Here is a 23,107-nt window from a genome sequence, read left to right as displayed (position 1 = left end):
ATAAATACCAGTTTTACATAAGTATTGTTCCTTTACATGTATTTGTGGATTATCCCACATTTCAGTTAAGGGAACTAAATTTTGGATTGTTCCTTAACTATATTTATACAATAAAATTTTAATTCCCTCCTTCTTAAATCACTCACATTTCATTTATTTGTCTTTATATCATATTCCTTCTCACATATTAAAGTCTTTAGAAAAATGTGCTGTAAAATTGGGGTGAAAGGGCAGGCTTATTTCTGAGGAAATTACTAGGAAATGTTTTAATCATAATATGGAGGAAAGAATGCCAGCTTTGGGATCAGACTGTGGTTTAAATTATAACTTTCATTTACTAGCTGTGCAAACCTAGTTAAAATATTTCCCTTTTGAGATCCTCAGTTTCTTCATCTGAAAAATGGGTATAAAGCCTTCTAGGGTTGTTGTAAGTATGCTATGAAATAATAAATGTAAAGTACTTGGCACAGTACCTAACACACAGCCTATGTTTAACACTCTGTGAGCTCCAGTACAGCCATCCCACAGATGACTCACTCCTGTAGAGATAAAACACTGGACTAGTATCCCAAACTCAGATTATGTATTTTAAAGTCTTCTATTTGCCTAAGATGAGATCCATAATGACCCTTTTCATGTCTGTCTCCTAAAAATGTTTCCTCCTTAGAGCTGTTGAAATGAAATCCCCATAAGCAGTGTCTTTTCTTAAAATTATTTACTTCAGTTTTCATTTTCTAGTTATTTATGCTCATCTTCTTTCTAGAAATATAGGTAACTTTTAATTAAATATAGCAAACAAGTTATTTTCTTAATTTGATTTGCCTAAAAATCATTATAAAGACTTTCTAAAAGTAGATCACAAACATTTACTCCCTCTCTTAGTGAAAATGATGATATAGAATGTGTACCATTACAAAGATAAAATGATATCATTTTGAAAAAAGCACATTATTAATAAATGTATAATTCTTAAGTGGTAACTTCAGTGTCATCTGAATATAGTTATCTCTTATAAGCAATTATAATACTTTCCACCAAAGCTAGAGAGTTTATGTTTATCAGATTTAAAAAATGAAGCAAAATAGCATATCAATTTTTTGCCCTTCAGGTAAAACTGTTTCCTGTGCCTTCATATAACTGATGCCAGAAACCAGCCTGATTTCACAAAACATTGAGTTATAAGAGCTTGATCAGTTGTTCTGAAGACTCCCACCCATATTCTCATCTAGGTCCAGCAGAAAGGACAACAAAAAATTAAACACTTCCTCAATGGATGTGATTGATAGTCTTTCAAAGAGCATTCCTATTCCATATTCTTTATTTTAGGACAAGCAGGAGCTAAGATGGAGCATATTGTAAAAGCATTACTTCCCCCCCTTTAAGCAGGTACTTACTGCTGTGGAATTCTCTACCTTTGTGGCTGGTGGCTAAGAGTATTTCAGTAGGATAAGCATGGGTGGGCTATCAGCAGGGGAAGAAGTATGTGTTGTAAGTCATGTGAAGTTATGACAAAAATGAGAATCTCGGGGCTTATTTGGATCCCCTGTGTATTAGCTAATAAATATAATAAAGCTATGGTTCTATTATTCTACAGTTTTTCAGTGGGATAGTTTATGTGCAATTATATGCAAAATATATAGGCAGATTTGAATATGTTAAGCACTGCATGTGGTTGTAAGATGTATATTAATGTGGTTTCTGTGTTTTATAGTCTACCCCAGTAAACATTCACATAAAATATCAATGGCTTCACACATGTATGTGTTCTTCTCTTTCCCTTCCCCCCACATCCTGTCTCCACGCCCTCCTCATCCCTCCACCCTTCATCAAAGCTTGTGGTCCTTTTCCATCCGTGTACTAAAAGGTTCTTTGTAAACCAGGCCATTTGTCCATCATTGTTTGGGGTCCAAACAGTGGTAAGATACCCTGTCACCGATCCCGAGTGCTATGAATGGCAGCTCCTCTCCGGACAATTGGCGGAGGGGCCGAGAAATATTCCTGAGAGGATTATTTAACCTTTCAATTTAGAGGGCACAAAGCCTAGCTGATTAATGAACTTTCTGATGGGCGCCGATAAGCGGATCTATTTCTTTATTTCCGCTAAAAGTGATTCCTTCTCCTGTCCATATTACTATAATCTTAAACATAAAATGTGGCAAATAGATTAAAAAACAGCACTAAAGAGTTTATCTGGCTGGCAAACTGAAGGAGCTAAATTAAAATTGGTAATGACAGCAGTGGCTCAGCCTCATATATGGTTTTTAAATGCACTGTGTATTTTGAAGAGACTTATTCTCCAGCACGACTGGTAATGACTGCTTTTGGTGCACAGTCTGGGGCTGGCTTCTGTTATCCCCACCCCACCCCACCCCCCACCCCCCCAAAAAAAATGAGTTGTGTTATCTGGATGGCTGCAGACACATTCGCATCCCCCTTTCTCACTGCATGGGCAGACAAGGTCGATAGCATTACAAGGTATTTGTGGCAGTGCTTGTTTCAGTTTTCAGAGCTGCCAGTTTCCAGGCGGATTTGAATTACAAAAGAAGAAGCTGGCATGAAAATTGAAAGGTTTTATCGGCTGGTCTGAAGCCTCATAGCACATTGCTTATTTATGCAGTCCATTTGCACCAGGAAATATAAAAAGGAAATACATTTTTAAAATAAGGCCATAAAGACCCAGATATGTTTAAGATGGCAAATAAAATATAGATACCTATAATATCTTTCCAGGAAACGATTTTCACTTAATGTTGCACATTACTTCAGAAGAGCATTTATGTTGCTGTCATAAATTTGTGCGTTTGTGTCACTATGTAGGTAGTCTCTGGGGATTAAGAAAGAAGCCTTTGCTAACTTACTTTAAAATTAAAATAGACGGAGGGATAGCTCTGCAGTTTGAGAGCTACATTGGAAATATTTAAATAGGGTGGTAAATTAAACTTAAACTAACATTTTTGCATTCCATGTAAAATTAGCTATGGCCCAGTGAATAAATGCCACTACCTTTGGAGAAAATTGGGATGCTTTTTAAGCCATGAAGATTTGGAGCATTCAGAGGGTAAATTAATGTGATCCTTACTGTCTTGCATATGTTCATTGTTCTCTGCTTACTGAGGTTTTCTTTTTTGTTGTTGGTTTTTTGGGGGGGAGGTCAAGTAGGGTTAGAATGTCATTTACAAAAGGAAAAACCATAAATTAATCAATTTAATAGCTCCTTATAAAACTTATGCTTAATTCATTTTAGTCTTCAAATATATTGTCTGTTAGATTTTGCCTAACACTTAACATTGTGAATATATTATCTGGTTGGGAGTTATACCAACTGTTTACCTCTATCCTTATTACTGTAGTGTAGTTTTGACTTGAAAAAGATACAGTCATGTAATCCCTTACACTGTAGGCTACATAAAATAAAGATATAAGTATACAAACATACAGTACTTCAAGGACTTGAATACTTAATGGTCTTGCCACACTGGTTATTTGCAGCCTTCAACCCATTGGCTTATAAAACTTAAGAGTGTCCAAAAGAGGGGTAGGGAGGAAGTTATGTGTACATAGGAAATTTCAAATCAAATTTCAAATCAGAATAAAGCAACATACTTTATTTGCTGCAGTTCAAATGAACACTGTTTTAGAATTCATCTTCCAATAAAGCAAATTGCTCTATTACTCTCCGCTTAACCATGAGAGATGCAATTTTTTTTTTTTTGCAATTTTCTTTTTTACCAGTGTCTGGTACCTTTCTCATGTTTTCATGACCTGGACTAATTACTTCATGTAGTTTTTTTTTAACAGAGAAAATATCAAAAGCATACACGTCTGCTGCATGCTAATGATGTGCTGTACATTTTTTCATGAATTTTCATAAGGATTTTTTCTACGTAGCATGTGTGGCTTAATGATGTAATCACCCGATAGACTAGAAAATGCTCCAAAGGAGACGTTACGGTCTGTTGTGTACATAATACATGTTTCAAAAATCTGCCTAATTAAGGAATTACTCGATGGATTGGGAGTCTGTTGGGTACATGACATAGTTTTTTTAACACATAGAAAATACAGGTATGTCATTATATATGATGCTTTTAATGGAATTTTTAGGATATAAGGGAAATTAATAGCAATGTCTGCTGGAATACAATTGAATTCTTTTTTTTTCACTGAGGAAAAACAAAGCTTAAAAATCTTCGGAAGCTTTGTTTTAAAATGAGACTTTGTTCCCAAATCTCTCACAGGGAAGTAATACAGTGAATATTTGTCAGAAATGGAAGGTTTTGTTCAAACCGTGGGTGGAGTAGGCCTGGAGTTCAGGTTGCTAGGTGTGAGGGCCCACTCCAGAAAACCACTGAAAACGGAGAACAAGATACTAGCCTTTATAGGATAAGCATTTTTGCCTTTTCACAGACCCAGCTTTGGTTCAGTTCACTGCAAAACTATTTGCCCAACTTTAAAGTTTCTTTCTTTGATTCTTTTAGGCACCAGCTGTGATTTTCCTTGAATGTGTACCAGTTACTTTTCTGTTGGCATTTATTTTGTGAACAACACCAAAGGAAAGGGAAGGCATCCATTCTTTCCTTGACGACTTTTCATAAAACTAAATAAAATACTTAGAATACTATATCTGATTCTAGAGTTGGTAGTAAAAATAATATATTTAAATTAGAGAAGTATGTTTTAAATTCAAATTTTTGTTCTGTCCAAATGTGAAATTCATGACATTAGGTCACTTCAACTAGTGGACTTTGACTATGTGGGCAAGGTTTTGGATTGTTGGAACATTTTCTTGACAAATCCTATTTGATTACTTGGGTTGGATATTTTAAAATACATAAATATAGGAAGGAGGCTTGAGCTGTTTATTAAAAGAATAAATTAATTGGAAATATTTTTGAAAGAATAAGGTAGTTCTCAAGCATGAAAAGCATAATTGATTTGAGAGATGTGTATACAGATGTTCAGGAGGACTGAAGCTAAGCTCAGTGCGTTACTCAGTGTTACATTTGGTCATGAATACATTTAACTTCAAGCACTTAATGTATTTGCTTTTTAATCCATATTCATATAACAAATTATATTAATAAAAACATAGTCTAATCTTTAAGCATATGTATGATTATAAAAATAAGTCTATTTTGCATTCACAGGAGTAGAAAATTCCCTTTAATTAATGAAATTGATTGCAGATCCTATATAGTAATGAGCTTCAACTAGATACAAGCCCTCATTGGATCAAAGTCAGTCTAGATAAGGGCAGCCCAAGGTCACAGAGGGAGATCCCCAGCAGGTTCATTTGCATAAAAAATTACTGTTAGAAATAGGACACTGAGGCAGCTCTGGCGTTTTGATCTCTTGGCCTTTGTCATGGAGATTCCTGGTAGTGAAGGGAGTAAGGCCAGTGTCCCAGATAATGATTAACTGTTTTAATGGCATTCATTCATTCATTCCGCACTAACTACTCATGCAGAAAAAAGGGTTATGTAAAATGACATTAGAAGAAAATCATTTGTAATCGTTGCATCGGGCTGCACTTTGAGGAGACATTAGGAGTAAATCCGTGGTGTGGTAGGCTTACGCTTTATCTTCTGATATTTACTGAGTTTACTGGTGCATGAAAAGCTTTTAGCAAGAATAGCAGATGGGATGGACCTTTCATAGGTAATGCTATCTACCAGGTTATTACTTCTATATATTGATGGTAAAGTAATCTCCAAGATATCACCCTACAAATAAAGATTATTTAAATGTCTGTAACCAAAAAACAAAAACAAACAAAACTGCTTTCATAAATAGTTCATTTGGTTATCCAGTGGGTCAGTCTTTAGGTAAATCTTTTAACTTTAAAAAAAGTTGTAGAAAACTACATTCATTCCCTTGCATTTAACTTTTTGTCTGCAGTACAGACATGTATGACAGAACTTTGAACTTAGAGCTAATCAGTTGACACATTCTGCTTTAAATTGGACCTTTACCGTTAATTAAAAATAAAGACATGCTCCAAGGCAGAAGTATTGAGTCACAGATTTCTATTTCTAACACTTTAAAGAGCTGTAAGATTTTTGTTAGGTCATAGTATGAAAACTTGTCCACTGGAAATCATTATTGAGTTTTCAGTACTGTATTTTCTAATACAGAAATGTTCTCTAATTAGGTAAGATCTAGGCTGATTTCATTCCTATTAAGTCCTAGTACATGATAGCAGCAGATAGCATTTGTCATGTCATTTACTAATTAATTATTGCGAAAGTTTGAATTTCCATAGCACGATATAAATACTGTTGCTATTTTTATTATAATAATGGAAGTTTTTAACTAGTGATATTATTCAGATGAATGAACATTCAGTGTTTGCACTTCATCCGGGGCATAAATGAACAGTGGGACTAAATATGAAGCTTTTTGAATGAGATTACTTTCAAAATAAAATAAGTGTCAACATTAAACATGGTTTCAAAATCATGATTAGAAGGATCTCTCTGTTCCTGGTACTATGACTGATTCCTATTCTCTTTGTATTACTAATTCCTTCCTGGTTCTGCCAGAGTACATCACTCACCCTCAAGGTGAAGTATGAGAACTTACGAAGCTGTATTAATTTTTTCAGCCTTTTTAATATATCAAAGCATAATTTTATGAGTTCTCCCTTAATGACACAAAAAAATTAATGTTATTTCCCAAAGTATCCAGACTATTAAAAATAACTAAAATGTATTGGATACTTACATGGTCCTTGCACTTTATATATGCATTGCTGCTGCTGCTGCTAAGTCGCTTCAGTCGTGTCCGAATCTGTGCGACCCCAGAGGGCAGCCCACCAGGCTCCCCCTCCCTGGGATTCTCCAGGCAAGAACACTGGAGTGGGTTGCCATTTCCTTCTCCAAAGCCTGAAAGTGAAAAGTGAAAGTGAAGTCGTCAGTCGTGTCCGATTCTTTGCGACCCCATGGACTGCAGCCTACCAGGCTCCTCCATCCATGGGATTTTCCAGGCAAGAGTACTGGAGTGGGGTGCCATTGCCTTCTCCGTATATATGCATTATCTGATTATTAATTTATTAATACTTAGTGAACTCCTACTATACACCTAGGCCTATTCCAGGAGTGAGGGTACAACACTGAACAAAAAAACAGACAACATCCCTGCAAGTTAGGGGATAGGCAAACCAAATAAGTAAACAGTACAGGTGTCAGATGTAGTGAGTACCTTGGAGTTTAAAAAAAAAAAAGTGAAACAGGATAGGGAACACCAGTTGCAGGGAGCTAGCAGTGTTAAATAGGGTGGTCAGGAGGACCTTACTAAGAAAATAACATCTGAGCCAAGACTTGAAGGAGGCAAAGGAGCTTAATTAACCATGCTTATCTGGGGGAAGAGTGCTGCAGACAGACAGAGCAACATTGGTACTCTTTGCAATTTCCTCAAACTTAAGCAATAAAGTAAACTCAGAGAAATTCCATTAAGCTTTTGCTGTGTATCCTCAATCAGTAGCAGAGTTTCAGTATTCATGTCTACTTTAAATACTTTTATTGGCTGGATAATTCATGGTCACTTTCTAAAATTTTGGAGGCTGTAACATCTACTCATTCACCAGGTATTTATTGAGCATGTGCTGTGTTCTAGGTGAGATGTTGGGAGACTTTTTTTTTGTCAAGAGCCAGATAGTAAATATTTTAGCTTTGTAGGCCTGTCACTGGTCTCTTACAGCGTGAAAAGCAGCCTGGCTGTGTTCCAATAAAACTACTTAGGGACATTGAATTTTGAATTGTGTATAATTTTCACACCTTACAAAATATTTAATAAAAAAATAAAAAAAAGAGGACATGATACATGAAAAAAAAAGATTTTTAAACTGTTAATTTTTTCTATTCTAAAAATGTGTTTTTTATTACAGACCTCTGTCCTAAAATGGATTTAATATTATCCCTTTCTAATATTTTATTTCTTTCAAAACTTCACTGAAGTATAATTAAATTTCAGTAACCATCACATATTTATAAAGTGTACAGTTTGATCAGTTTGGATATATGTATACAAATCTGAGAGGCCATCAAAATGTATTATTTATTTAATAATGCATTTAATAAATGTATTATTATTTTTGGCTGTACCATGCAGCATGGGAGATCTTCATTCCCCAACCAGGGATCAAACCCGTGTCCCCTGCAGTGGAAGCACGGAGTCTTAACCACTCCCAGTGGTTTAAAAGTGCCAGACCGTTTTAAAATGTTAAAATCATTCTTGGGCCATACACAACAGGCAGTGAGCCGGATTTGGCCTGCCAGCCATGGTTTGCCAACACTTACTCTAGAATCTTGGCATAGGGATGCAGAGTGGACTAGATGAAGATGTCTGTCCTTAGCACCTCGCACTCTAGGAATGGGGAGGCAGATAATAATGAAAAACCAGTTTAGTATATTAAAGGGTGACATAGGAAAAGGGGATCCAGAGCACTGTGGCCTCTACAGAGGAAGTGACAGGAATGAACCACTGATGAGTTGTGTTGTAGTGTGACTTTCTTTGTGTTCTGTACTCCCAGGGAGAAGCCAGAAGTACTGTGAGGGGTACAGGTGCCCCTGCATATGAGGAAGTCCCTGCTTGTATCCATACCAGTCAAGTCAAGTTCCAATGTCTGGATATACTTGCTAATTTGGTTCTCATCAACTCCCCTCATAATTACTTCCTTATCCTTTTGCATAGGATTTGAACCAATGGAACCTTTACTCAGTGAAATAAATATAAGTGAGAGTATTTTCCTTCTCATGAATGAATCTAGAAATCTTGGCTCAGAGATAAATTGTCATGTATCTACACAGACACAGAGAAACTTTTAAACATAGATAAGTTTTCCAGAGAACATTTATTATTTGGGGGATGGATTATGCTATCATTGGTTATAGTTTGTGCTAACAGTCACCAGTTAGCTGTTGAGTACCTACCATTAGCTTCACACTAGCTTCCCGTGCCACTTAAATCCAACGCTTTTCACCCTCATTTATGATCTGGTCCCTTTTCACCTCTAGAACCTCCTTTTCTTCCAATTTTCCTTCATCTATCACACTTCCAAGTTATAGATAGTTTTCAGATACTCAAATATAGCAAGCTTATGCTCACCTCAGGACTTTGCACTACCTATTCCCATGCCTTATGCCTAAAATGCTATTTCCCCAGTCATCACATAGTTGGTGGGGTTATTATGAGAAATGACCTTCTCAGTATGAGGTCCCCCATACTCAATCTGAGTCACCACCAATGACTTATTTACATAACATTTTAATTGCCTATATACCATTTATTACTATCTGATACTGTCCATGAATGTGTATTCTTGGTTTTATCTGTCTTTCACCACTGGAGATGCGAGTAGCAATTTTTGTCTTGCTCACTGCTCTATTAGCTACTCTTTAAAAAAAAAAAATTATTTATTTTAATTGGAGGCTAATTACGTTACAGTATTGTGCTGGTTTTTGCCATACATTGACATGAATCAGCATGGGTGTACATGTATCCCCCATCCCGAAACCCCCTCCCACCTCCCTCCCTATCCCATTCCTCTGGGTTGTCCCAGTGCACCAGCCTTGAGTGCCCTGTTTAATGCATCAAACTTGGACTGGTGATCTGTTTCACATATGGTAATATACATGTTTCAGTGCTATTCTCTCAAATCATCCCACCCTCGCCTTCTCCCACAGAGTCCAAAAGTCTGTTCTTGATATCTGTGTCTTTTTTGCTGTCTCACATATAGGGTCATCATTGCCATCTTTCTAAATTCCATATATATGCATTAATATACTATGGTGTTTTTCTTTCTGACTTACTTTACTCTGTATAATAGGCTCCAGTTTCATCCACCTCATTAGAACTGATTAAAACGTGTTCTTTTTAATAGCTGAGTAATAATCCATTGTGTGTATGTACCACAACTTTCTTATCCATTCAGCTGCTGATGCACATCTAGGTTGCTTCCATAGCCTAGCTATTGTGAACAGTGCTGCAATGAACATTGGGGTACACATGTCTCTTTCAATTCTGATTTCCTCAGTGTGTATGCCCAACAGTGGGATTGCTAGGTCATATTGGCAGTTCTATTTCCAGTTTTTTAAGGAATCTCCACACTGTTCTCCATAGTGGCTGTACTAGTTTGGATTCCCACCAACAAGTGTAAGAGGGTTCCCTTTTCTCCACACCCTCTCCAGCATTTTTGTTTGTAGACTTTTTGATAGCAGCCATTCTGACCGGCATGAGATGGTACCTCATTGTGGTTTTGATTTTAATTTCTCTGATGACAAGTGATATTGAGCATTTTTTCATGTGTTTGTTAGCCATCTATATGTCTTCTTGGAGAAATGTCTGTTTAGTTCTTTGGTCCATTTTTTGATTGGGTCATTTATTTTTCTAATATTGAGCTACATGAACTGTTTGTTTATTTTTTGAGATTAATTCTTTGTCAGTTGCTTCATTTGCTATTATCTTCTCCAGACTCTGAAGGCTGTCTTTTCACCTTGCTTGTAGTTTCCTTCGTTGTGCAAAAGCTTTTAAGTTTAATTAGATCCCATTTGTTTATTTTTGTTTTTATTTCCATTACTCTGGGAGGTGGGTCATAGAGGATCTTGCTTGTGATTTATGTCAGAGAATGTTTTGCCTACATTTTCCTCTAGGAGTTTTATAGTTTCTGGTCTTACATTTAGATCTTTAATCGATTTCGAGTTTATTTTTGTGTATGGTGTTAGAAAGTGTTCTAGTTTCATTCTTTTATAGGTGGTTGACCAGTTTTCCCAGCACCATTTGTTAAAGAGATTGTCTTTTTTCCGTTGTATATTTTTGCCTCCTTTGTCAAAGATAAGATGTCCATAGATGTGTGGATTTATCTCTGGGCTTTCTATTTTGTTCCATTGATCTATATTTTTGTCTTTGTGCCAATACCATACTGTCTTGATGACTGTATCTTTGTAGTATAGTCTAAAGCCAGGCAGGTTGATTCCTCCACTTCCATTCTTCTTTCTCAAGATTGCTTTGGTTATTCGAGGGTTTTGTATTTCCATACATATTGTGAAATTATTTGTTCTAGTTCTGGGAAAATACCATTGGTAACTTGATAGGGATTGCATTGAATCTATAGATTGCTTTGGGTAGTATACTCATTTTCACTATATTGATTCTTCCAATCCATGAACATGGTATATTTCTCCATCTATTTGTGTCCTCTTTGGTGTCTTTCATCAGTGATTTATAGTATTATATATATAGGTCTTTTGTTTCTTTAGGTAGATTTATTCCTAAGTATTTTATTCTTTTTGTCGCAATAGTGAATGGGATGGTTTTTTTAATTCTCTTTCTGTTTTCTCATTGTTAGTGTATAGAAATGCAAGGGATTTCTGTGTATTCATTTTATATATTGCAGCTTTACTATATTCATTGATTAGCTCTAATAATTTTCTGGTGGCATTTTTAGGGTTTTATATGTAGAGGATCATGTCATCTGCAAACAGTGAGAGTTTTACTTCTTTCCAGTCTGGGTTCCTTTTATTTCTTTTTCTTCTCTGATTGCTGTGGCTAAAACTTACAAAACTGTGTTGAATAGTAGTAGTGAGAGTGAGCACCCTTGTCTTGTTCCTGACTTTAGGGGAAATGCTTTCAATTTTTCACCATTGAGGATAATGTTTGCTGTGGGTTTATCTTTTATGGCTTTTATTATGTTGAGTTATTTTCCTTCTATGCCTGCTTTCTAGAGAGTTTTGATCATAAATGGGTGCTGAATTTTGTCAAAGGCTTTCTCTGCATCTATTGAAATAATCATGTGGTTTTTATCTTTAAATTTGTTAATGTGGTGTATCACATTGATTGATTTGTGAATATTGAAGAATCCTTGCATCCCTGGGATAAAGCCCATTTGGTCATGATGTATGATCTTTTTAATATGTTGTTGGATTCTGTTTGCTAGAATTTTGTTAAGGATTTTTGCGTCTATGTTCATCAGTGATATTGGCATGTAGTTTTCTCTCTTTTGTGGCATCTTTGTCTGGTTTTGGTATTCGGGTGATGGTGGCCTCATAGAATGAGTCTGGGATTTTACTTTCCTCTGCAATTTTCTGGAAGAGTAAGTAGGATAGGTGTTAGCTTTTCTCTAAATTTTTGGTAGAATTCACCTGTGAAGCCATCTGGTCCTGGGCTTTTGTTTGTTGGAACATTTTTGATTACAGTTTCAATTTCCATGCTTGTGATGGGTCTGTTAAGATTTTCTGTTTCTTCCTGGTTCAATTTTGGAAGGTTATACTTTTCTAAGAATTCGTCCATTTCTTCCAAGTTGTCCATTTTATTGTCATATAATTGCTGATATAGTTTCTTATGATCCTTTATATTTCTATGTTGTCTGTTGTGATTTCTCCATTTTCATTTCTAATTTTATTGGTTTGATTCTTCTCCCTTTTTTCCTTGATGAGTCTGGCTAATGGTTTGTCTATTTATCTTCTCAAAGAACCAGTTTTGTTAATTTTTGCTGTAGTCTCCTTTGTTTCTTTTTCATTTATTTCTGCCCTAATTTTTATGATTTCTTTCCTTCTACTAACCGTGGGGTTCTTCATTTCTTCTTTTTCTAGTTGCGTTAGGTGTGCTGCTGCTGCTAAGTCGCTTCAGTCATGTCCGACTCCATAGGCGGCAGCCCACGTTAAGTGTAAAGTTAGGTTATTTATTTGATTTTTCTCTTGGCCACTAGTTAATCTTAGAGCAATATCTGGCATGTATTAGGCACTCAGTAATTGTCTTTTGGGTGGTTTAAGGAAAGTATATACAGATGCTCATGCCACGTGCCTTGCACGCTGATAATTGTCACTATGGAGGCATCCTTGGACTTAGATTTTGCTCTGCTCGTCCCCCTCTTTTCTCATACACAATGTGGTTTCTTGAAAAAGTCATCTATATTCTGTTCTTCAGCATCTTCCTACTTGTAATAAACCCCTTACAATCTGGCTGGTGCCTCTGCCTCTCAAATGAAACTGCTCACACCAGTTGTCAACAACTTCCTGGCTGCCATGTCTAATGGATTTTGTAGTCTTTGTTATATATGATTCATCAGTGGTGTTTGACAACTTCTCCATTCTGCCTTCACATCCATGGTACCATCTCTTTGGGTTTTATTTCTTTCCCTTAAACCATTATGTGCTTATGGTTGCAAATTTTTTGTCACATCACATAATATCTTTTAGATGGAAAAATTATTTCTCCTTACTAACTTCATGTCTTCCTAGCACTCTGCTACCTGAACAGATTTGTAGGCCACTGAGCATGAGTGGTACGTGCTTCTATGCATGCCTGTTAAAACTGTATGTAATGGCTTTTTGCTAGTCTCAATTCATGATCCCCATTTTTTATTGAAGGATGTATTTGTTGGTTGTGTTTTTGATTATATCCCAATTTGTAATAGCTGAAGTTGTAAATTCCGTTTTGTATTTTCAGTAGAAAGCATCTTTCAGGTTACTGTCATCCTCCAGTTTTTCATTTTAGGAAACAGGAGCTAAAAGTAAAGTTGTTTGAAGAAGGTTACTTTTATAACCTATAGTTTATTTTCATATATCAAGAAAATAAAACATCCACAATCTATCTATTTGGCACATTAAATAACAAAATTAGTTGGCACTCTTTTGTTGGCACCCAATAAAGAATACAAGAAATAAACTTATTCAAGTTTATTCTCATCCATCCAATCTCCAAAAATATGAGGAGAATTAGTTTTTTCCCCTATTTAAAGCCCCTGCCTTTTCAGGAGTTTTGCTCTCTCCATCCCTTCTCTGTGTCTTCAACTTCTCCATCTCTACTAGCTTTCTCACATGTTCAAATCTCTTCCATTCTAGCAACAAATTCTGCCAAATCCTCTCCCTTGGTCCTTACTGATCTTATTTTGCCCCTTCTTATATATCCTTCATAAAGCAATATATACCTACTGTTCGGGCTTCCCTTTTGGCTCAGTTGGTAAAGAATCCACCTCCAATGTGGGAGACCTGGGTTGGATCCCTGGGTTGGGAAGATCTCCTGGAGAGGGGAAAGGCTACCCACTTCAGTGTTCTGGCCTGGAGAATTCCATGGAGTCCATGGGATCGCAAAGAGTAGGACACAACTGAGTGACTTTCAGCTACTCTCCACGTTTCTTCAACTCCCATTCATTTTTTAGACATTTTTTATTATGAAATGTAATATATGTCCTGAAAAGTACATCAAACATATGTGTACAGTAATTAGTTATATAACTTCCATTCAAGTTATATGACACCAGTGTGTTCAAAAATAGAAAATTACCACTACCCTGAAACCCTCTGTGCTCTATTCTCTCCCCACAGGAAGTAATCACCACTTTTGTCGGTCATCATTTCCTTGCTCTTCTTTGTAGTTCTACCACCTTTGAGTGCATCTTCTTCACTCTTCAACCCATTGCCTGCTATTCTCTCTACCTTCCCACAGATTCCAGAGTTCTCACAATGAGATTATCCATAAACAATGACAAGTCTCATGGGTGTTTCTCAGTTCTAATCTCACTAGGCCTCTCTGCTATATTCGACATCATAGATCAGTTCATCCGTCTTGGAACTACTCTAAGGTATATGACTATTTTCTCTGTGGCTCTGCGTTCTTTAACCTCTCCTCCTTTGTCTATGTCATAGGCTTTTCTGCCCGTCCTTTACATGTTGCTGTGCTCAGGGGTTCCATCTTTAGCTCACTGCTGTTCAACTGGCTGTGGTGATTCTGAACACTCTGGTCATTTCAGCCTCAGCTGTTGTGTAGCTTACTTTCAGATCTAATCTTTAACTCAGACATGTTTCCTAAACCTTATCTTAAAACAGATAACCTCCTGGTGGACATCTGTCTCAATCTAGATGCTCAGCATCCAAAACAGACTTCATCATCTTTCCCTCTAAATTGACTCTGCTCTCTTTTACTACCTTTTCTGAATCAGTTGTTGACACTACTACTCACCAGTTCCCCCAAGTTAGAAACCTGAAAAGCATCCTAATTTCTCCTTGCTGCTGCTGCTGCTAAGTTGCTTCAGTCGTGTCTGACTCTGTGCGACCCCATGGACTGCAGCCTACCAGGCTCCTCTGTCCATGGGATTTTCCAGGCAAGAGTACTGGAGTGGGGTGCCATTGCCTTCTCTAATTTCTCCTTACCCTCTACCTAAAATTTTCCATTTGATATATGCCTAATTCTTTAAGAGTAAATTTAAATTTTATATTTCAAGGGAAGCTTTACCTGAGTTCCTCATCCCATCCAATAATGGATCCCTTTTGTCAGTCCATTAATACTTTGTACATGCTTCTATCACTATGTTTACATTGTTTGCCATTATCTATTTATATTCCTGGGTCAGGAAGATCCCCTGGAGAAGGAAATGCAACCCACTCAGTATTCTTGCCTGGAGAATCCCATGTACAGAGGAGCCTGGCAGACTAAAGTCCACGGGGTCACAAAGAGTCGGACATGACTAATCAACTAAACCCAACTGTTTGTATTCTGTCACATTCTACTAGGCTTTTATTCTCCTTTATCTGAGATACCTAATACATAACACAGTCACAGTATTGGCCACAACACCGAATGGAATTGAGGAGTGAGGAGGTTGAGGAAAGCACATGTTGATGTTAAGAATAAAAGAATTGTTATCATGTTACACACTTTAATCACACAGAACCATCTGAATATGGGTTCTCCACACTAAACTATAAGAGGCAGTGTTTCTAAGGAATCTTTTACCTAAAAGAAGTTCTTTTGGAAAGTGTGAGGTTTTAGTTTCCTTCTGACATTCACTAAATCTTCACAAATATTCATTTTTCAGACCAAACCTGGACCACCCAAAAAGCCAAAGACCCCTTTTGGACAATCAACCTTGGTGTATTGCTACAACTGTGGGCAAGAAGGCCATTATGGACATGTGAGTTTAAGTGGTAATTTGGACATAAAGCATTCTGTTGCTCAGGAGTGGTTGCTGAAAGGTGAACTTGAAAAGAATAATTCTAAACACTTACTTTTTTTGTATATAAACTAATATCTTGAGGTAAGACCTAAATATATTTTAAACTGATTTCAACTGATTCTTCCATCCCTACCAGAGTAATAGATCTGACAGAGCACATTCCTATATTTGTTTTAAATATACATGCAGGTTAGTCTAAAACAAATACAGTTCATAGAATTATTCAGACAAAATATAGTAGTTAATAAGTTTACAATTCTCAGGAATTTCAAGGATTGATAATACTTTGACCCAGCCGAATCGTGATTTTAGATTTTCTACATAGTTCTCCAGTATCTCTGCTTTTCCCTGGTACTGTGTTCAGTTAAATCTTTACCACTCACATGCAAACCCCAACACTCGCTGGTGGAAGGATAGAGGGCTACTGCCTTGTCAACCAGCCTGCCCACCCCACACATAGCCAGATTCCCTATCCCACCTGCATATTTCCTAACCCTAACTGAAAGGGCCAAACCTGTGTTCTAGATGCTGAGGTGTCAAAGCAGAAGCTTGTTGCTGTGAGGTGGGAGTGAGTCTCCTAGCCAGTTGCTTCATTAAGTATGAATGAGCAGTAGCTCATTGCAGAGATGGGATGCTGTAAGAATCGATTCACAGTCCATACATTCTGGGAATCTTGAGGAAGAGGAGGAAAGGCGGTGGCACAAGAAATAGAAAATCTGTACAGAGAAATACACCCCCAGTCTCCAGATAGGCTTCTAACAGCCTAGAAGCCAAAATAAACTGATACCAAATCAGATCTGATGACAGGAAGTGGAAAGCATACAAAAGTAGGGAGTCCTCAAAATGGCTAGAGGTATGAGCAGTAGGATGGAGTGGTATTGCAGATCACATCTTGAGTTCTGACCATGGCACTTCACCAGTGCAGACCTTGGGGGTAGAGCTCTACGATATGGAGAGAGAGAAAAAAGTCTGGAGAAGAAAAAGCATGGGACAGAGTCCATCAACAGATGATAGTTTCCTTCCTTATTGGGGCAGTAGGACTATGGAGTGAGGGATAGAATATGAAAGCTAGGATGGAGTTCTGACCCCTAGTTGTAATTTTTGCTGTACTACTGACAACCATGTGACTTACATTGTAGGTGCTAGGGATGGGGGAGGGGGAATGAGGAGTTAGTGTTTAATGAGGACAGAGTTTCCGTTTAGGAAGGTGAAAATTTCAGGAGGTGGATAATAATGAGTTGCACAACAATGTGGATGTACTTGTGTGACTGATATAACTTCACTTTTATAGAGCTCACACTGAAAACCTAGTTAGAGAATTTTCAATTTTTTTGAAAGTTATCATCTCCAGATCTTTTTCTGCTCTGTGTTCCTTGTTGCCAAAACTCAGATGTTGCTAATACTGTTTAGTGAACATTTTCACATAAGCAGTCCACTGCCATACAAATCACATAGATGTACCATTTATGCTTGCTTACCTCTTTAAAGCAGAAGGTTATAATTTTAGCATTTATGTTTGTTCAATTAAGGAAAAACAATTATAGTTGAACACATACTGCTTACTAGTCACTCCTGTTAATGGAGATAGGAAATATATTAAAATCATTTGGAATTTATCCCTGAAATCTAGATTTAGATGATTTTTAATTTACAATAAAGCAAATTTGGCAGCCTTATCACTGCCATAGATGAAGAACCCTAGATTATCCACACTAATGAAGAAGATCAGTGGTGTGGCTAATCCAGAATAGTAGATAAATTATATAGCCAACTATCAATTGTCTGTGCTAATGGAGGGGACCAGTGATGTGGATAATCAAAATATAATTTACATGTAGCTTTGGAAAATGTTTGTAGTACTGTATAGCTCTGTATAGCCACATCAGTCTAGACTGTACAGGATCCAAATAGGAGACTGTGTAGGTAGGTAGTTAACAGATGTCTGAGGATGCCTCCCCTTCAGTTTCAGAAATTCAGCTGTACAGATGTTAATAAATAGCTTCTTCATGTGAAAGATACTCTAAGGTAAATGTGACTGCTCCCTTCTCTAATTCCACTCGCTCTTTAACTGGGGAGGGAGGGATGATCATAAGCAGCTTGGTATGAGGCAAACTGATAGGAAATGGTGGTCATTGTATAAGGAGATCACTCCAGGATCAATGGGGTGCTGGTAGTATGAGAGCACTAATACCTTTTTGTAATCGTGATTTGCTTAGAAGACATTTGAGATACAGGTTCAATCCCTGGGTTGAGAAGATCCCCTGGAGGAGGAAATGGCAACCCACTCCAGTATTCTTGCCTGGGAAATCCCATGGACAGAGGAGCCTGGGAGGCTTCTCATTTGCTCTTTATATTTTACAATTAGAATCTGTCTTAGTCCATTCAGACTGCTATAAACAAGCTACCATAGACTGAGTAGGCTTATAAACCACCAGAATTTATTTTTTACCAAGATGATGGTGCAGAATCAGTGTCTGGTGAGGGCTGCTTCCTCACTTTCTTGCTGTGTCCTCACATGGTAGAAAAGGATAGAGAGCTCTGTGTGAATCTCTTTTATAAGAGTTCCACCCTCATGATCTAATCACAGTCCCAAAGGGTCCACCTCCTAATGCCATCACCTTGGGGTTTAGATTTCAACACATGAATTGGGTTGAGGGGACACACAAATGTTCAAACTATAGCAGAATCTTAGACCTAAATCTTTTATGGATATCCTTTATTCTGAAAACTTGGTGCCACTGTGGATAGAGATTTATAAAAGCAATTCTTTATGTTACCATGTAGGTTTGCCTTATAACTTTCAATACCCAAAAAGAGTCAGAAACTCAACAGCAGGTTAAATCTAAAGATAGTTGGAAGAAAGAAATTATAATGAACCAAATTACTGAAATAGAAAACGAGATTAAATAGCATCATCAAAACCAAAACCTGGTTCTTTGAAAACATTTTCTTTTCAAAAGAAAAGAGATAGACTTCTGGAAAAGCTTCTCAAAGTAAAGGAAAAGATACAAATAAACGATGGGTGAAAAGTGTAAATAGCTTGAAATACAGTACAATTTTTTAATTATAGGAGAATACTGTATAAACTTCATGAAGTTCAGCATTAGGGACTTCCCTACCCATTGTGTGGTTAAGACTCTGTGCTTCTACTGCAGGGAGCATAGGTTCAATACATAGTCAGGGAACTAAGATCCTGCTTGCCACATGGCCAAAATAAAGTTCAATGTTAAATCTGAAAAATGAAATAAATAACTCTATGGAAAAATATGAACTAATCAAAATGACTGAAGAAGAACAAACCTACATGAACCAATACCACTAAAAAGATTGAATTAATAATCAAAATTCTCCCCACCAAAATATACCAGAACCAGGTAGGTTTGTAGTCAAGTTTTACCAAACATTTATTCAGAGAGATAATCCAAAAGAACACTACTCAACTTATTTTTTGAAGCTATTATAACCTAAAGCTACTTCAAAATATTTACAGAATGTTACCATTTTTATGAAATCTGAACACTTCAAACTTATAATGTTGTTTATTGGCATATTTATTAATAGTAAATTAATAGTAAAAGTATTAAAGCATGAGAATGGTAGACACCAACTTTAAGACCATGGCAGCTTCTGGAAAGGAAAGGAGATAAATGGGAAGTGGGAAGGACAGTTACACAGAAGATCTCAATTCTATCATTAATGCCTAGTGGGAAGAGAACTGAATTAACGGTAAATGTTGATTTGATAAAGCTACATGGTTAGGTATAGGTTTCCATTACTTTATTTTCTGTACTTTAGTGTGTATTTAGAATAATTCCTAGTTCTTTAAATTACAAATTATGTCTCTAAGTGTATGGCTGCCAGCTTGATCAAGTGTCTTAGAATTACAACTTGAGTGTATCATAACAGAGTTATGATAAATCAGCTAAATTCTATTCAGGTAATTCACATATTTTCTTGCTAAGAGATACAGATAGCCTCTATTATCTTAAAGTAGAGTGTTCCTGTGAAACCTTACCTAAACCAAAGTAGCTGTAAAGCAAAGAAGCAGTTACCTTATAACACATTTTTCTAATGACTGCAAAACATAAGTGGAGATAAAACACAGGTGCTCACAGACACAGTTCAAAGCTATGGTGACTTGATGCTGAGATGCTGAGTGTAGGTTATGAGGAGGGAGCTTGATAGTGCCACTCTTGCTACTCCCAGTCAGTTCAGTTCAGTCAGTCGTGTCCAACTCTTTGCCACCCCATGTCCATCACCAGCTCCCAGAGCTTGCTCAAACTCATGCCCATTAAGTTGGTGATGCCATCCAACCATCTCTTCCTCTGTTGTCCCCTTCTCCTCCTGCCTTCAATCTTTCCTAGCATCAGGGTCTTTTCCAGTGAGTCAGTTCTTCGCATCAGGTGGCCAAAGTATTGGAGTTTCAGCTTCAGCATCAGTCTTTCCAATGAATATTCAGGATTGATTTCCTTTAGGATTGACGGGTTTGATCTCCTTGCAATATGAACAGTATGAAAAAGCTACTCTGGATACTCACTGTATAATGGTTGCTGCAAAAGATGCTAAAGGCTATTTTCATTTTCACCTTTTCTTATAAAGGTGAAAATTGGCTTCATAGTTCTTTCTGTTAGTGAAAACATATCTTTCATAAAAGTGAATCAGTGTAAAGCGAACTTTTAAAAAGCAGGGGCTACTTGTACTTTAACTTTTCTTTAGTACCTAGCTAAGAAGTACTGACAACCTAGACAGTATATTAAAAAGCAGAGACATTACTTTGCCAACAAAGGTCCATCTAGTCAAGGCTATGGTTTTTCCAGTAGTCATGTATGGATGTGAGAGTTGGACTATAAAGAAAGCTGAGCACTGAAGAACTGATGCTTTTGAACTGTGGTGTTGGAGAAGACTCTTGAGAGTCCCTTGGACTGCAAGGAGATCTAACCAGTCCATCCTAAAGGAAATCAGTCCTGAATATTCACTGGAAGGACTGACGTTGAAGCTGAAATTCCAATACTTTGGCCACCTGATGCGAAGAACTGACTCATTTGAAAAGACCCTGATGTTGAGAAAGATTGAAAGTGGAAAGAGAAGAGGACAACAGAGGATGAGATGGCTGGATGGCATCACCGACTGAATGAACATGAGTTTGAATAAACTCCGGGAGTTGGTGATGGACAAGGAGGCCCGGCGTGCTTCAGTCCATGGGGTCTCAAAGAGTTGGACACGACTGAGCAACTGAACTGAAGAAGTACTGAATGTTTATGGTAAATTTTAGGCAAGATCGCAGAAGACAGAAGTGAAAGGTTCCAGAGACCAGCCTGTTTCAAATGAAAGACATTATTTGGTTTGCAACAAGTTGAATGGATCTTTGTCACAGATCAGGTTAAACAAAGCCTACTACATGGGACATGGCTCAGGTCAAGGATGTGGATTTGGGAACTGGCAACCACCAGAAGACCAGAGTAAGGAGAGTGGGGCAAGTTGAGAGGAGTGATCTTTTCATGAGTAGGGGAAGCAAAGAGGAGAAAGGTTTCCTTCAAAATCACGTAGGAGCACTTTCAAGCTAGGCAAACCCACCACTACCCTCAGTTCAGTTCAGTCGCTCAGTCGTGTCTGACTCTTTGAGACCTGATGGACTGCAGCACGCCAGGCCTCCCTGTCATTTTGCCATTGCCAGCTCCCGGAGTTTACTTAAACTTATGTCCATTGAGTTGGTGATGCCATCCAACCATCTCATCCTCTGTCGTCCCCTTCTCCTGCCTTCAATCTTTCCCAGCATCAGGGTCTTTTCCAGTGAGTCAGTTCTTCGCATCAGGTGGCCAAAGTATTGGAATTTCAGCTTCAGCGTCAGTCCTTCCAGTGAATATTCAGGACTGATTTCCTTTAGGATGGACTGGTTAGATCTCCTTGCAGTCCAAGGGACTCTTCAAGAGTCTTCTCCAACACCACAGTTCAAAAGCATCAATTCTTCGGCACTCAGCTTGCTTTATAGTCCAACTCTCACATCCATACATGACTACTGGAAAAACCATAGCTTTGACTAGATGCACCTTTGTTGGCAAAATAATGTCTCTGCTTTTTAACATGCTGTCTAGTTTGGTCATAACTTTTCTTCTAAGGAGCAAGCATCTTTTAATTTCATGGCTGTAGTCACCATCTGCAGTGATTTTGGAGCCCAGAAAAATAAAGTTTGTCACTGTTTCCTTTGTTTCCCCATCTCTTTGCCATGAAGTGATGGGATCAGATGCCATGATCTTAGTTTTCTGAATCTTGAGGTTTAAGCCAACTTTTTCACTCTGCTCTTTCACTTTCATCAAGAGGCTCTTTAGTTCTTCTCTTTCTGCCATAAGGGTGGTGTCATCTGCATGTCTGAGGTTATAAATATTTCTCCCAGCAATCTTGATTCCAGCTTGTGCTTCATCCAGCCCAACATTTCTCACCACCCTTCTCCCCACTATAAGAATCACTGCCCTTGTGAGCAGTGGTGTTGACTTAAAATAAGCTTGCAAAAACCACTTGTGTGGAGGAAAAAGAGCAAAAGTTTAAGAATTTAGCCCCACATCAGAGTGTAAATGTGATGAGAAGAAGAAAAGGAGAAGCACTTGGAGGAAGGCTGTTGGAAGAGACAGAGATGCAAAGGACTGATAAAACATAATTTCAAATGAAACAAACCGTCTAACAGAGGAACAAGGCACTGCTGGGTGAGAATGTTGGCAGGAAAAACTTTAAAAAGATCAGAAGGGTTTCATAGGTAAAGAAGTAAAGGAAGAAAACCCAAGCCTGAAAGACTAGCATGTAAGCACAGTCGAGTGTTGATCCTCCCAGTGTCCCAGCAAACCACATCCTGCAGCCATAGTACATATGAGTGATGCAGGGCTCATCTCTTAATTACAGTGCTCCATAATCTTACCAAATGGTTATCTGAACTGTGTGACCTTATGACATCATAATTTCAAATACAATTTGCAGGAATGTACAGAAAGACGAATGTTTAACCAGACCTTTCCAACATCTCCATTCATCTATTACTATGATGACAAATACAAAATCCGGGAGAGAGATCAGAGAATAAAACGAAAAGTGAAAGGTATGTTACTAGACTTTTTCCTAAATTGCCTTTGCAATAGTTCCTAAATTTCTTTCTTTCTTTTTTTTTCTTCT

At 37.5% G+C, this 23,107-nt stretch overlaps 1 protein-coding gene across 1 annotated transcript in view; it reads left to right on the top strand.

Moving 5' to 3' along the window:
• ZCCHC7 (zinc finger, CCHC domain containing 7) overlaps nt 1–23,107 on the top strand; it is a 258,840-nt gene that overhangs the window by 232,882 nt on the left and 2,851 nt on the right. The window contains exons 7-8 of the mRNA XM_010847094.1: nt 15,812–15,907; nt 22,916–23,033. Coding sequence (XP_010845396.1) covers nt 15,812–15,907; nt 22,916–23,033 — 214 coding nt within the window. The remainder of the gene's footprint in view (nt 1–15,811; nt 15,908–22,915; nt 23,034–23,107) is intronic.

Source organism: Bison bison, unplaced genomic scaffold (assembly GCF_000754665.1).
Source record: "Bison bison bison isolate TAMUID 2011002044 unplaced genomic scaffold, Bison_UMD1.0 scf7180017864243, whole genome shotgun sequence".
NCBI lineage: Eukaryota > Metazoa > Chordata > Mammalia > Artiodactyla > Bovidae > Bison > Bison bison.
This window is presented reverse-complemented; position numbering and strand designations above follow the sequence as displayed.